This window comes from Cyanistes caeruleus, chromosome 1 (genome assembly GCF_971803275.1).
Source record: "Cyanistes caeruleus chromosome 1, bCyaCae1.hap1.1, whole genome shotgun sequence".
In the NCBI taxonomy this organism is placed as follows: Eukaryota; Metazoa; Chordata; class Aves; order Passeriformes; family Paridae; genus Cyanistes; species Cyanistes caeruleus.
In genome coordinates, this window is record NC_141701.1 from 106370407 (window position 1) to 106384264 (window position 13858).

Sequence of the window (13858 nt, forward strand, 5' to 3'; positions counted from 1 at the left end):
TGTTATCAGAAGAGGCATTATTCTTATTAGTCCTTTCAGACTCATACACGAGTCTTTCCTACAGCACCCTCAACTGCTAGACATGCTCACAAAGGCAGAATTTTCCTCAAAAAACTATGGAGGTTTGGAGGTTTCCTTTCTGTGGAAGGTTGAGCCATCTGGTTTCCAGACTCAGTAGGTGAGAGCTGTAAATTTAAGGTGCGGTCTGGGCTGTGCAGAGGAGAATTAACATCCTTGCCCAGCGAGGGGTTTGCTCACATCTGCAATGGACTACAACTTGCTCTCCTTAATCCCTTCAAAAGTCCATCTTGGCTCCCAGCTGATTTGAACATTTTCCTTTTATCTCCTGGCTTTTCAAGAGCTTGTTTATTTAACAGCTCATACACTTGAGAGTTTCTTTGTACTTTTTACAGACAATGGCGGAAAATTCACACATCTTTTCTCCTTTGATTGTTCCAGTGAATCAGAATGTGTTATAATGATAATTGTTATCATCTCAAAAATTTTACTGGATCACTCTTAAAAGTCCTGTTTCTATTTTCTTCCTAGCCTGCTGTCTCTAGCCTGACCTCTTTATTTGCAGTTGAGACAATGTCTTCTCTGACACAGATTTTCCTTTGTTCAGCAGGACACATTTAGAGTTTCTTAACCTTTTGTCAGGACAAAGTAGTCTAACTCAGTAGTCAAAATATTCAGACTTCCTACTTTCAGCCAAATGCCATAAGGATTGAATTATGAAGCCAGGCTTCTCCCTTGCTTTCCCTTTCACCCCAAAATTCCTGCCCTCTTGGCTGCAGAGTCTGATAGGGGCATGTCTTTTGCCAGATACAGTTAGAGCATCTGTCTTTTCATTGGCATTTCATATATTCATAGATTACATTCATATATACATAGATTACATTCATCAGCATTCATAGATTACACGCTGATTCATTTGAATCCTTAATTTTTAGGACTACAGAGGAAAGTTGAATTCTTGTTTTCATCCAGCAGCTTATAAAACTATATATGCTGCCAGCATAGTGGATCTGTGTGGGTGATTTTGCCTCTCTTCATCTTTCTTTTCTCTGTAGCTGAAGCCACTGGAGCCTTCCTTATCAGGAACAGACCAGAGGTGGTGCAGAGCTGCTCAGGGTGGGTGTCAGGTAAACTTCTGAGCAGCTCTTGTGCCAGTCACACTTATTCATTTACAATTTGATCTTTCTGGGACTCAAGTTCATAGTAGTGCTTAAACAGTTTTAGGGGTTTTTTTTGTTTGTTTGTCTTTGTTGTTGTTTTTTTCCCCAGCATTGTTGGCATGGAGCTGAGAAACTGGACTTTTCAGAAATGTGTTACCTAACGCACAGGATCATAACAGGCAACTACATGTGTGTTAAAGCCACAGAAGTAAAAAGAGGGTTCTTATGGAAGAGAAGTATTTTTCTTAGGAGGGAAAAGCAGCTTTTTTCAGAATATATTTGTAGCTTCTCTTTCCTGCAAAAGGCAGCTGGAGGAGGATGCAGAGGTTGGTCAAATCTCAAAGAAATTCTCACTTGAAAAATGAAGTGGCAGATGAGCAAAGAGTAGCAGGGAACAGATGACAAACAGGTATTCAGAGGAGTGTTTGGAAATAGTCTGCACCATTCCAACTATATCCTAATCTCTGTTCCCTTTCTCTGGGTGCTGAACTGCTCAGCCTTCACTGCCAAGATATAAAAGCACGTGGAACACCTTGCCACAAAGCTCTTTTTCCAACCCATGTAACATGTCTGCACACTGCTTGCCCTTGTTTCCACTGAAAGCACTGGGAGATGTGATGTGCAGCTCTTGAGGTCCAGGTGTTGTCAGCTTCTTTGTGTCTGTAAGTGCTCAGCGCACCTGTCCTCCAGCTCAGGTTGGGGCTGAGAGACTAATGAAAGGGTACTAAGGTGCAAAACCTGGATGGAAAATTCGTCCAAGCCATTCTGAAAAGTAGATGCTCAGGCTTTGAAGACCCCAGGACAGAAAGGACATGCTTTTGATCTGAATAGATGATGATTTTTCTAATCCTGATAAAATGTCTATCTCGAGAGATGGAAGGAAAATACAAAAATATGGCTCACATTGTGGATGTATCTCAGAAATGAAATTCTTTGTGTCTCCAAAACCAATTTAGCTTGATCCAAATTATAAAGGATTAAGAGGCATTTTCATCATAGCCTGATATTAGTTAATGGTGTTGTTTAAGAAGCCTCATTGGTAATTACAGCATTTTTTATCCATGCAAATACATAACTTATGGTTAGTCATACAAATGCAACTGCAAATAATTGCACTCCATCTGTATTTTTAATTCACAGACCACTATTTTATTTATTATTTATTTATTTCAATAAATATCCTCTGGAAAAACAGTGTACTGATACTAACCATCATAAGTGTTATTGATCTGCCCTCTCTTTAGATGCAGATTTTTTTATCGTAAATAATTGACAGTGTCCCATGCAGCCTCAGTATTTTCTAGTAAAATGAGCCCTCACCACGGCAAAAGTGCACTTAAGCTCCCTGTTAATTACTTTTATTTATCATCCAGTATAGCCCATTGTTCTTTATACTTTATTTTTGCAAAGCGATGCTTTGTTTTATGGCAGCTAATTTACAGCACTGTTTGTCTAAAGAGAAAAGTAACCTCATCTGAGCAAACCATTGCTAGCACATGTAATGGGTAAGTGAAGAGCTGGGCAGATATTAGAATGTATGCACAAGATCTAGGGTTTTTATTTAGAAATGGAAATTGCAGGCAAAAAAAGAATGGCCTCACTGAATCAAGTTTGAAAAATGACCTTTGGTATTTTTATTAATGGCATTTCCAGTCCCTTATTTGATTTCATTCAGAGAAATACCTTTTATTTAATCTATTTTTTATTTCATTGCAATGCCTTGGGTTTAATTCCATATTTTCCATTTTAGCTGATTCTGATTTTTTTTCTCTTCTAATTATTTTTCAGCTGCTCCAAAGCAAATGTTCTCTTTGGAGTTTAGATTTTAAACAGCAGATGGATATCTTTTTCCTCTGTGCTTCAAGTGGAGCTTTGCAATTTTTTTAAAAAAACATGAGTTTGCAATTATATTAGGTAAATGTCTATGTATTATTTTTATAATATAAAGATATAAAAATATATTTAGCAATCATGAATAACAGCTAAAAAACCTCTAAATTTCTGGATACTCAAGTGCCAGAACATAATTATGCTTTGGCACAGAGTAGCCATGCAGAATAGAAACACAGTAGCTCTTCTGTCTCCCCACCACAGCTTCTGAGGGGGCCAGGTGCAAATATTTGCAGGAGAGCTTGGTGTAATCTTGATTTGACCCATATTTAACCTCTGTTCAGCCCCAGAGGTTTTCAACTTTCACGGATACCATTTGAGCTTTGCTTGGTGTATATCAGAACAGGAGAAAAGGCTTTGGTTGTAGCTGATGACACTTGTCCCAGAAGAGGAGAGAACTAATTACTGCAGGTCCCCTAATTACTTTCTTAAAAATTTTCTGGGGTTTTTGAGGTTGATAATATCAACTGCAGAAGAAGTGGTAGAATAATACGAATAAGACGGACCAGGCTGAATTTTTAAGCACTGCATAGAAATACCTGACTCAGGATCTGTGGCTCTTCCTGTACAGCACCAAGACAGTGGGGACAAGGGAAGCTTTAATATGGAAAGAATAAACATTCTCCACTTTTTTCAGCTCTCAAAGATATCCACACACTTGGGTTGAAAATACCAGTCATGGCTTTTTATTTTCTTTTCATTATTCAGGTCTTGTTCATTGGTATTATAATCAGATAAAAAAACCTGCTGAAAAACCACAAGCTCTTTGATAACTGATTGCTGATTCTCTAGCTGTGGAGAAGTGGTAGGAATAGACCTCAGAAGTATTAAAATCTTTCAGGCTGTTGCAGTTTTCTTCATAAATTACTTTTTAATATACATATTTTTTAAAAAAAGCAGGGGATGAGGGGGAGAGAGTCCTCTGTTCCTCTGGTTCATGTTTTGGCTTTGTATCTGTAGAGTTTGCTCACACCACATCTGGGGGTTGAGCTTGTCAGTGGAAGGGTTTTCCATGGTGAGCATAAGGTTATCAGCTAAATAATTCATTCCATGGGCTGCAGTGTTATGAATAACACAAGTCCTGTGAGTTACTTGAAGGCTGTCAGGAACACGTGAAATCAGCTCTACTGAGAGAGCTGAGGGCTGGATGAGAGAAGCTTAAAAGCTGATGGTGTCTGGACTGTAGCAAGTGAAAACAGCTCAGCTAAAGCAGCATATCTAGTGTGGAATTAAGTCCTGCACCTGAAAAGTAAGATTTTATCCTTTGTATGCACTTCAGATGAACAGCACCAGAAAAAGTGCTGTCATCAGTGAACTACTTTGCTCTAGAGGTTAGGTTTTCAGCAGATTCAGGCAGCAGAACTAATTAAGAATTAACTCTGCCAGCCAGTGTCCCACATTGCATCAGACACCTGCCATGCAGCTAAATCAGAGTGCTTCAGCAGAGAAAATAAAGTAGCTGTGCAAACAATATGAATTCTTGCAGAAAAGGTTCTATTTTTTTTTCCTTGTGTGCACCCTGCCTCACTTCCTCAGTAAGTGTGGTGTATGCCTTGCCTTCTGGCTTATCTGTATTCATGGCTTCTTCTACTGATCCTTGACTTTTCAGATGCACGTTTATGGATCTTCTCTCCATTTCTATGTTTTGGCCTTTTTTAAATAACATCTTCGGCTAAAGGTCATTAAATTAAAAAAAAATAAAAAAATCACAAAATGTCTTCCTGCATTTCTGAAATAACACCTTTCATTTTATAAATAATCTCTTGATGGAGGAATGTGCAACTGGAGCGTACGTGATCTCTCTCACCCTTGTGAAACAGCACCTCATTTATCACCAAACTGCCTGTGCATCTGAAAGTATTGGGTGGAACAAAACTTCTACAGAGAAACTGAGTCCCTGGAGATGTTAACAGCCATTCCTGCTGTTCTTGAGCCACAAACTGCTTACCAGAGTATTTGTATGCGGCAGCCACATCAGGTGGATTAGCTTTAAACTCCTGGACTGCCCATGATTTTTTAAGAAATAGATGTCACACCTTTAGGCTATGTTGCCAGATGTTTTACAGATGCATCAGCTGGGAAGTTGCAACCTTCACTTTTATGCTTAAGACGTAAAGAAGTGTTGTAAAAAATAGCTATTTCCTTCTAAATTGTATGGCATTTTTTCATAATGTCTCTGGGCTGACCTTGCCCTGATGCTAATCCTCTTTTTCTGTGGTTTTAGACAATCCTCTCTGTTCTGAAGAAGATAGTATCCCTGACAACTAGAAATAAATGAGTACAAAATAAATCCTTCCCTGCATCACTCCATTTCCTTCCTTCCTTCCAGTGCCAGACACCACTTTAGACTTGTCAAAAATCTGACTTCTGCTGGCAAGGACACAGGAGCATTTGTGTTAATAAACACTGAAACCAGGAATGTTTCTGGGCAGGTGACGGACACTGCGCTGCCCATGGCTCCAAAACCAGTGGATTCAGTTCCTGTCCTGCCATAAACTTCTTGTGTGAATGTTGCTTAAGGTTAAAGCCACAAAAATTTTAGGATGTTTTATTCATGTCTCAGATGTCAGGGCAATCTCATGAAATGCCAGTTTTACTGCCTTTCTCTTTCCCCTCATGTCTTCATCACCTCCTTGCTTCTGGGGATTTACTGTAAAGCAAGTCACAGAGCTGATCTGGTTTGAATATCTTTCTTTGGCAGGGAGGAGGGGAGCATAATGTCAACAGCTCTGAAATATTTATTGCTCTGTAGCTTGCCTTTTCTTGCCAAACAAGCATAGATGGCGTGTAAAAGGAGTGGCTGGTCTGTAACAGAAACCATGCAAATCTGTAGGTTTGAGTGTGAAAGAGATGTTTCACACACCTATGGAATGACTGGTAATTGGGCAGGCTGTGGGGATTTTTTATCCTGAAACACTTAAGATGCTGGCTAGAATTTCCCAGCTGCTATCTATTTGAGAAAGCTCATAAAAGAACCCCTTTCATAGTAACAGCCAGCCTCAACATTTTCTAGTGCCATTTCTTTACACTGTTAAATTATTTTTTGTCTGTGTAGTCTATGTTTATTGTTTTCACTGCTACTGCTGGGCTGCAGATCTACCCACATTTTTATTTACATATTTCTAAGAATATTTTTTTTTGTATATTGAAAGCTAGGCTGGCTTTCAGAGATAGAAAAACATGCAGAGAAATGATCCCACCTAGGAAGGAAAACTTGAGTTTCCTTTCATTAAGGAGAACTTTCTTGAGTTTTTAAGTTATATCTATGCAATCTGGCACAAAAAATGGAAGGCTTAGCAAACTGGCATGTTATGAGCAAAGTGCAAAAATCATCCCTTCTCTCTAGGGAGCAACACTTGTCCATTTTGAATCCATATCAAAAAGTCAGCTAAATGAGTTCAAGCACCACATGGTTTTGATTCTACCAGGGATAAACTTGTTGCCATTAAAAGATGCAGAACTTTAATCTCTGTGAAAAAACCATAATAAACTTCAAGGCATTTAATCAGGTTATGTATTCAGTCCTGTCATCATCTAGAAGAGGCTGGCCTCTGCCCATCTCTCTCTCACCCAGGGTACCAATGAGCAGGAAGCTAAAGGAGACTCATGGCTCATCACTTGTTGGAAAAGCAGATGGACCAAGGGATAAGTCCAAGGGACATTGCAAAAATAGTTCTTCTCTCAGAGTCAAAGCAGCCTGTCACCAAATTATGGGGGGGAAATATGGAGTCCCAGCAAGTCGTTCTTGCTGCTGACAGGAAGAGATGGACACCAAGAAATATGATTGTAACCTGGCTAGTTAAAGAAAAATAAGGGCTCTGAGAACTGTCACTGCCACTGGCAGCATTTTGAGGCAGTCAGGAAGCCTCACTCCTGTTCCACATCTGATTTTGACTGCTCTTTTGTGTTGGTGGCTCCTCATGGCTAGTTAACTTCTGTTTTACAGCAGCTAACAGCAGCGCTCTAGAGGGAGGCTGATCACTGAGCACAGTCTGCAATATTGATTTGCCTCAGTTTAATACAGCTTCTGCAGACTGTGATTTGAGGCAAATCAGTCTCAAATATCTGCAGCTTAGGTTTCCTGTTACAGAACAGGAAGAACTACATTTGTTCATATTTTAGGAGTAGTTGGCAACTTCAACTCTTGGAGATTTCTTTCCAGTCCTGGTGAAGGAATGCTTGTTGAGTACTGTGAAGCTTAAGAGCACTTGAAGTTAATTTTAGTTTAATTAGTGTTAAGTGCAGTTTCCTGTTCTTCTATTAAAATTATCTTTTGTAGTAATGGATAAATATTCATACTGGGTTTATAAAGATACCTTTCAAGCCTGAAGCTGTGGAGATAAGTGGACACACTTAGAGATTCATTCCTTTTCTTGGAGAAAATGTTTCTGGCTGTTAATACCACACAGAGAACACCCAGGGCAAGTACAACAACCCGTGTATTATGTGATAAAAACCAAAGCAGCTATGCAGCAGGTATGGAAATGAAATTGTAATGAATGAGTAGAAATTAAAGCATTAAGCTGATTGCACACTTGACAGCTTTCACCACGTACTTGCTGACTTACCTGATAATGATCAGAGGAATGAAATACACCAGGAAAGCCACAATTGTCATGTAGGGGATCCAGTAGGAGTCATCAGGCCAGAGAGCCCAGCACTGCACTTCCCCATTGGAGAGCTGCCGTTTCCCAAAAATAATCAGAGTTGGTATGGAAAACAGGAAAGAGAGGCTCCAGGCCACTCCAATCAGCACTTTCGCCTGCCTTTCTGTGTAACAGAGCCAAACAGACAGAGTCAGTGGTGTTGTTGGTACGAGTGAATCCTTGCAGCACTATTGACAGAAAGGCAGGGAGGAGGAGGAAATTCTGTGAAGAAATGGAATTTTGGGCTGCAGCTGGCTGATGCTGAAAAGACTTCAAAGGAGAAAAAAGATTTCATCTCTCTCATGATAAATAGTCATGTCGTTATGAGCTTGTATTTTGCAAGATTTATTTAAGGATGCTTAGGGCCTGTTAAATCTGAAACACTATGAGAAAGGCACTGGTCAGGGTCAGCAAGTCAGAAACATGAAATGCAAATGGCACCTCTATGCCACCAAGAGAATATCATTAATGGATGTAAAGGACCTCAGGCCTGCCCTACTCCATGCCTAGAGATGCACCTTGAAGTCACAAAGATAGCAAAACATTTCCTATGAGGAAAAAGAAAATGCTTCAGTTCAGGATCAGAACAAGACTGCACAACCAGCTGCCTTTAACTCCATCTGCAACTTCACTGTCCCAAAAAGCATGGGCATGTCCTGCTCTTCTCTGTATGGTGCTGGGGATCAAATTTAGCTCGTGCTGATGAACACAAGCAATGCCAGGAGTGGTCTGCTAACCACTAGACAGGGCAGATGATGGTGCTCAAGTGCCCAGCCCTATTTTATCTGCTGCAAAATACAGGAACTGGGAGATCCTGCTGGACTTCATCGTGAGGAACAGGAGCTGAAGAACACCAAAACCTCCATCAGGTTTGGGTTACTGCATCATCTCTATTTCCTGCCACTGCCAAGTGAGGAAAAACAAGTGGGAAATGAAATGATGCCTGGTGGCACCCACGAGGTTTTGTAAATATCAATGGGTTGGAGCAAAAATTCCCAAGGCTTTAATTCTGGCTAAAATCCAGTTAGCTCTAGCTGAAAAGTGTGGGGAAAATGGGCTGATCTGTGGAGTACCCATGATTATCAGTGACACTTATTCCTCCTCAGCTAGATTTCAAGAGGAACAGATGGGGACAGGTTTATTTATTTATTTATTTTTTATCTGGGGAGCTTTAGTGTTCAAATATTTTATTATCCTAAAAAATACCTGAGGTTGTGTGTGAAATAGAAAACCACTTTAAATTATGCATATCAAGAAGAATGTCTTTCCTCCTTGAAGCTCAAAGAGCAATACAAAAGCATGTGGGTGAAACATTCAAAAAGTAATTTTATGCTTTATAAAACATCAGTTGCAAATACTCAGTTATCATGCTCATTTTTAAATGCTCCCCATGTTCAGGAAAGTATGGTCTTGCTAATCTAGGGCTTAAGGGAACTCTGATAACATCTGTGTAAGTGAGAGGGTTAGATTAAGACTATAAATATTGTACAGGCAAAAGAGAACTGTGAAGTTTCCCAAAGCATAACAGAATAGACTTAACAAAAGGAACATTAAGAATAAATTTTGCAAAATATTTCCTGACAGAAAGGACATTTCAAATGTGAGCTAACTTCTTAAACTACAATCATGCAAGCCTCAGTGGGACCCACCTGTGTTTTTCTAACTAAAAAAGATCAGAGCTGGAAAATAAACCTTATTTTTTTGCACTATATATTGAACAGAACTGGGCAGCTTGTCTTGGGCAAGAATGGTATTTCTTCGTGTTTAATAATACTTTTCCTGAAATGTTAATTTATTTTTATTTTTAAATGTCTCTTGCATTTGGTAGAATATGGCCTTGTTAGTCTGAAGAGCTTTACAGGGCACTGATAGGTAAGCAGATTTTTGCTTTATTAGAGTAATATTAATTTTCTGCCTCACCAGCAGGGGTTTTATTTTATGCCGCATTTTAAATAGTTGCTCTAATATGCTCTAAATGCCAGCAAATCACATAGCTAGAGCTGAATCTGTTATAAATGAAATCAAACAAATAAATTTTGAAATACATTATTCTGTTGAACCAGTCTGAGCATTTTCCTTTAGGGCTTTTCAAACTGTGGTGGCCAAGACTAACTCCCATGGCTGGAGTGGGAATCTGAGTTGTGAGCTCTGGCTCTGACTCTCCTAAAAGTTGTTTTGGTGTGGCTGTCCCCTCTGCTCTGCTCCCACCATCCCTGCACTGTGACAATGGGTTTGAGGACATCTCTCTGCTCCCAGCAGTGTGGGACAGGGGCTCTTGGAAGGAACTTTGCTTCCTGCCACCAAGAATGTCAATGCTATGCAATCCTTTGATAAATTGAGTGCCACCTTAAAATTAGGTTTTAAATCCAGAGAGAGCAGAGCTCTTCCAGAATCTCAGTGATAGCACTATTTTCAGCCCAAAGCCACACAAGGATGAGTTTACACTTTTTTGGGTTTTGTCATTTCCAAATGACAAATGACAAAGCAATTCTTTTTTCACCTGTTTAGTTTGCATGTTGTTTGAATATAGCTGTCCAACATGATGAAGTATTCACAAAATATTTGCTGCTATAACTTTTCAGTTTCTTTTCTTTTTGATCTTTATTTTATAATTTTTTCTTAATACTCTTTTCATTGTAGAATTAGGTGTCTCACAGTAAACCTTTAAGATTAAAGGGAATATTTCTTTCCCATACTGCACTTTCTCTGGCTATTTATGTATTTGCAAAGTATGAAATATTCAGCTGTTGAAGTTTTTTTTCTTAAAAACCAAGAACAGCTCATTGCTAATACTTTTTAACAGGACTTTAGGCTAGTAACTAAACCACAATTAAAAAAACTTGTTTGACATTTTCAAAGTAGAATGTTTGATTTTTTTTTTTTTTTTTTTCCTAAAATGATATTTCAAGGCTACATGGAAACAATTTTTCAAATCAGTAAGAAGAAAGAACTCTTTTGTTTCTTGACTGAAGGATTTTGGGGGGATGAGTGTTTCATTTTGTAAAGAAATTTGCCACAGGTTGACTCAGAACTGTTCATGAAGTTCCTCTGTGTCATCACCAATGACAAAGATTTGTAAATCTCTTTGTTCTCTCTCTGTAGAATAGCTGAGAGGGCATTTCAAAAGCGTCCCACACGGCACCTCTGCAAGGAATAGCTGGGTGCAAAAGGGGATTATTTTATGTATATTCCAGAAAGTTGCTATGATAAATATGCCTCTCTAGAGCCTTCTTTTGGATTTAAAATTGCCTTCTATTTTCGTTTGAACATGGTCTCTGTGCATCAGTGTGTAGCCAGACCTTGCAAGAGGCAGATGGGTTTTGTCAGTATTCTCTCTGCTTGTGACCTTTTTCCCCTGACCAGAGCTGCACCCGAGTGATGATTTCACTACCCTCAACTGGGGGCAACATCTGCTCTTCTCCAGTTTAAAAAAAAACAACAAAACAACAACAAAATACTTCATGCTACAGGTATAGGAAATGGGATTTAAAAAAGGCTTTTATGAAGATTTGCAGTGATTTTTTGGTGGGTTCTTTTTCAACTTCAAAGCTCTTTCCAAAGATTACCCATCAAATTCTTTACTATACCCAGGAGGTAATTTAACAAGCGCTGCTTTTCCTGCACCATACACGAAGAAGAAATGCCAGCAGGTCTGTCCCATAGCTCATCCTGCTCAGCCAGCAGGTTTATGAGCCCCCACCCTGCCTGGTTTAGGAGCCCTCCTGTAGCAGCTGTAGAGCAATGCCACCTCTCCCAGAGCCCGCCGGAAAAACCTTGATATCCATCTCCCTGTTCTGAAAGAGTTGATCTGCAGGCTGGGGAATATAAAGCTAAATTTCACACAAGTATTTGGAGCTTTCAGACCTTAACATCTGCCAAAGCTGCACCACTGTCTCAGCTGTGATTGACTCACAGGTTTTTAAGGCCAGGAAGGAGCATTAATCTGATCCCCTGAATAGAGACGTCTGGCAAAAGCCATCATTACTCCAAAACAAGAAAGATATTTGCATCTGATCAACAGTTACAGGTTCTTGTAATTGTTCTTCCTCCCCACCTGCTACCTCTGTTTCTTCACTCAGTGCAACATACTTAATGTTAACACTTATACTTAACACTTAACACTTTAGCTCTGTGGGAAAGAAATAATTTTGTTTAAACTGTACTGCTAAGAGGCCAGAATATATCCAAGCACTACAAAAAAACCTGAAACTAAACAAACAGAGGAAATTATAACAATAGATATCCAAACTTATATGCTATCTCTTCTGAAGATATTTCAAATTTTGTATGAATTCTCAGTACCACACCCTCCATCCTAGTCATTTTCTATTGTGAATAAATAGATAGAATAAATGTTGCAGTCCCTACAGTTATATAGTGGAACAAGGGATAGCTTTTTCCCATTAAAACATTCTAAAAATGCTGGAATATGATGAAAACCACTATAATTTTTAAAATGTCATTCCATTCTTTGCTAACACAATACTTATAAAAACTGCTGAAGGCTAAGTGAAGTTTAATAAATCTTGAAACCACAGCTACTTCATCATTTGGAAAACTGTAACAGAGTTCAAATAGTAGTTAGAGCAGGAATGAATAATGCATAGCAGCAAGGTTAAGAATTTTGAAAACTAAAAAATCATCCAATAATATCTATAGTAATAACAAGGTACCAAGATTCTCCTACCTCCTTGCAAGAACTTCATGGGGTAGACTATGGCATGATACCGGTCTATGCTTAGTGACACGAGGACGTAAGTCGAGGCATAGAGAAGGACCACCTGGGGCAGAAAGTATAAAGAGACAACAGTTGAGACACATCTATTGCAGAAGGTGATGTCAACAAGAACTCTGAGCTAGAAATGTTTCAAAACTTACTGAAGGAAAAAAAAAAAAAGGAAGAACCTCCCCCACCTTGTATATTCACCCAAGTATTTGTCCTTTCTCCTGACCACAAAATTTAAAAGTTTCATTATGCTTTAATGAAAGTTAAACTCTTTTAAATGAACATTTCAACATTTAGGACTTTTGCTGCTAGAAAAAATTCTACACAGCATTTTTGTCAGAGTTTACTGCCATGGGGGCACAAAGCATGACATTTTTATACCTGGAAGTAGCGAACGACCCTGCAAACGATGTCAGGGGCCATAAAATCTCCAGTGTAGCGCCAAATGATGTCAGTCATTATGTTGATGAGTCCTGTGAATGAATCTACAAAGAAATTAAGTGAAGAAGAATTGAAAGAAGCAAATACATGACTTCAGGTGAACCACAGAGGCAGGTAGGACCCTTGGGATGTGTCAGCTCCCCAGTCCAAGGGGCAGTCATGACCACTCAGCCCAGTATGCTAGAGCAGCTGGGACAGCCTCAGAACCACCCCCAGAATTAGTGTCTAAGTGTGTCAGCTTGATTACAGCTGTGACAAATACTGAACCACTTAACGTCCTTTATTCTTTATCTGTTGTTTCATTTTAAAAAGTCTCCTGTGAAATCACCTGGAGTGGCAACCAAATGCTGCTAAAGTTAGTGGAAACTTTGTCAGGAGACAATTTGCAAACTTAATTAATTAATGACTAACCGTGCCTTGTCAGCTTAAAGTTAACCTACTTATGCCTGTACTTTTATATTTGCCAAATTAAATACACCTCAGGCTATCTTTTCTTTTTTCTTCTTCTTTTTTTTTTTCTCCCACAAGAAAATCTAAAGAGATATTCCAGCCTTTGTTCTGTTTCTTACCGAGCAAGCGAGTGCTCACAGAGTTGCACATTTTACAAATGAATCACAAGAACTGGTACTCCTGCTTTATATATAGGTGATATTAAATTTTGTCTTTAAAACCAGCTTCTCTCACTTGGACAAGATAAATGTTTACAGCGCAGTCCATGGAAGAAAATGTGTACCAGTCCAATGTCCTGCCACATCAAGCAACATGCCATGTTGCTCTTCTTGCACAGATCACCACAAAGGGAGAAAACAGGTTAGGAAAACTTCTTGTGCAATTTTTCAGGACAAAAACAAGCAATATGAAGAAATATCTTCAAGCTATATTAAAAAAAAAAAAAAATTAAAGTGGTGAGGTAAAGCCTTTAATTTTGCTACCACCATTTTACACATTCAAAAGCCATTTCTAAAGTTTATTGTGAT

General features: G+C 39.0%; 1 protein-coding gene across 1 annotated transcript in view; it reads right to left on the reverse strand.

Moving 5' to 3' along the window:
* Positions 1-13858, reverse strand: part of NPSR1 (neuropeptide S receptor 1) — a 55764-nt gene that overhangs the window by 4385 nt on the left and 37521 nt on the right. The window contains exons 3-5 of the mRNA XM_023919418.2: positions 12822-12925; positions 12402-12495; positions 7637-7838 (exon numbers count right to left, since the gene is read on the reverse strand). Coding sequence (XP_023775186.1) covers positions 7637-7838; positions 12402-12495; positions 12822-12925 — 400 coding nt within the window. The remainder of the gene's footprint in view (positions 1-7636; positions 7839-12401; positions 12496-12821; positions 12926-13858) is intronic.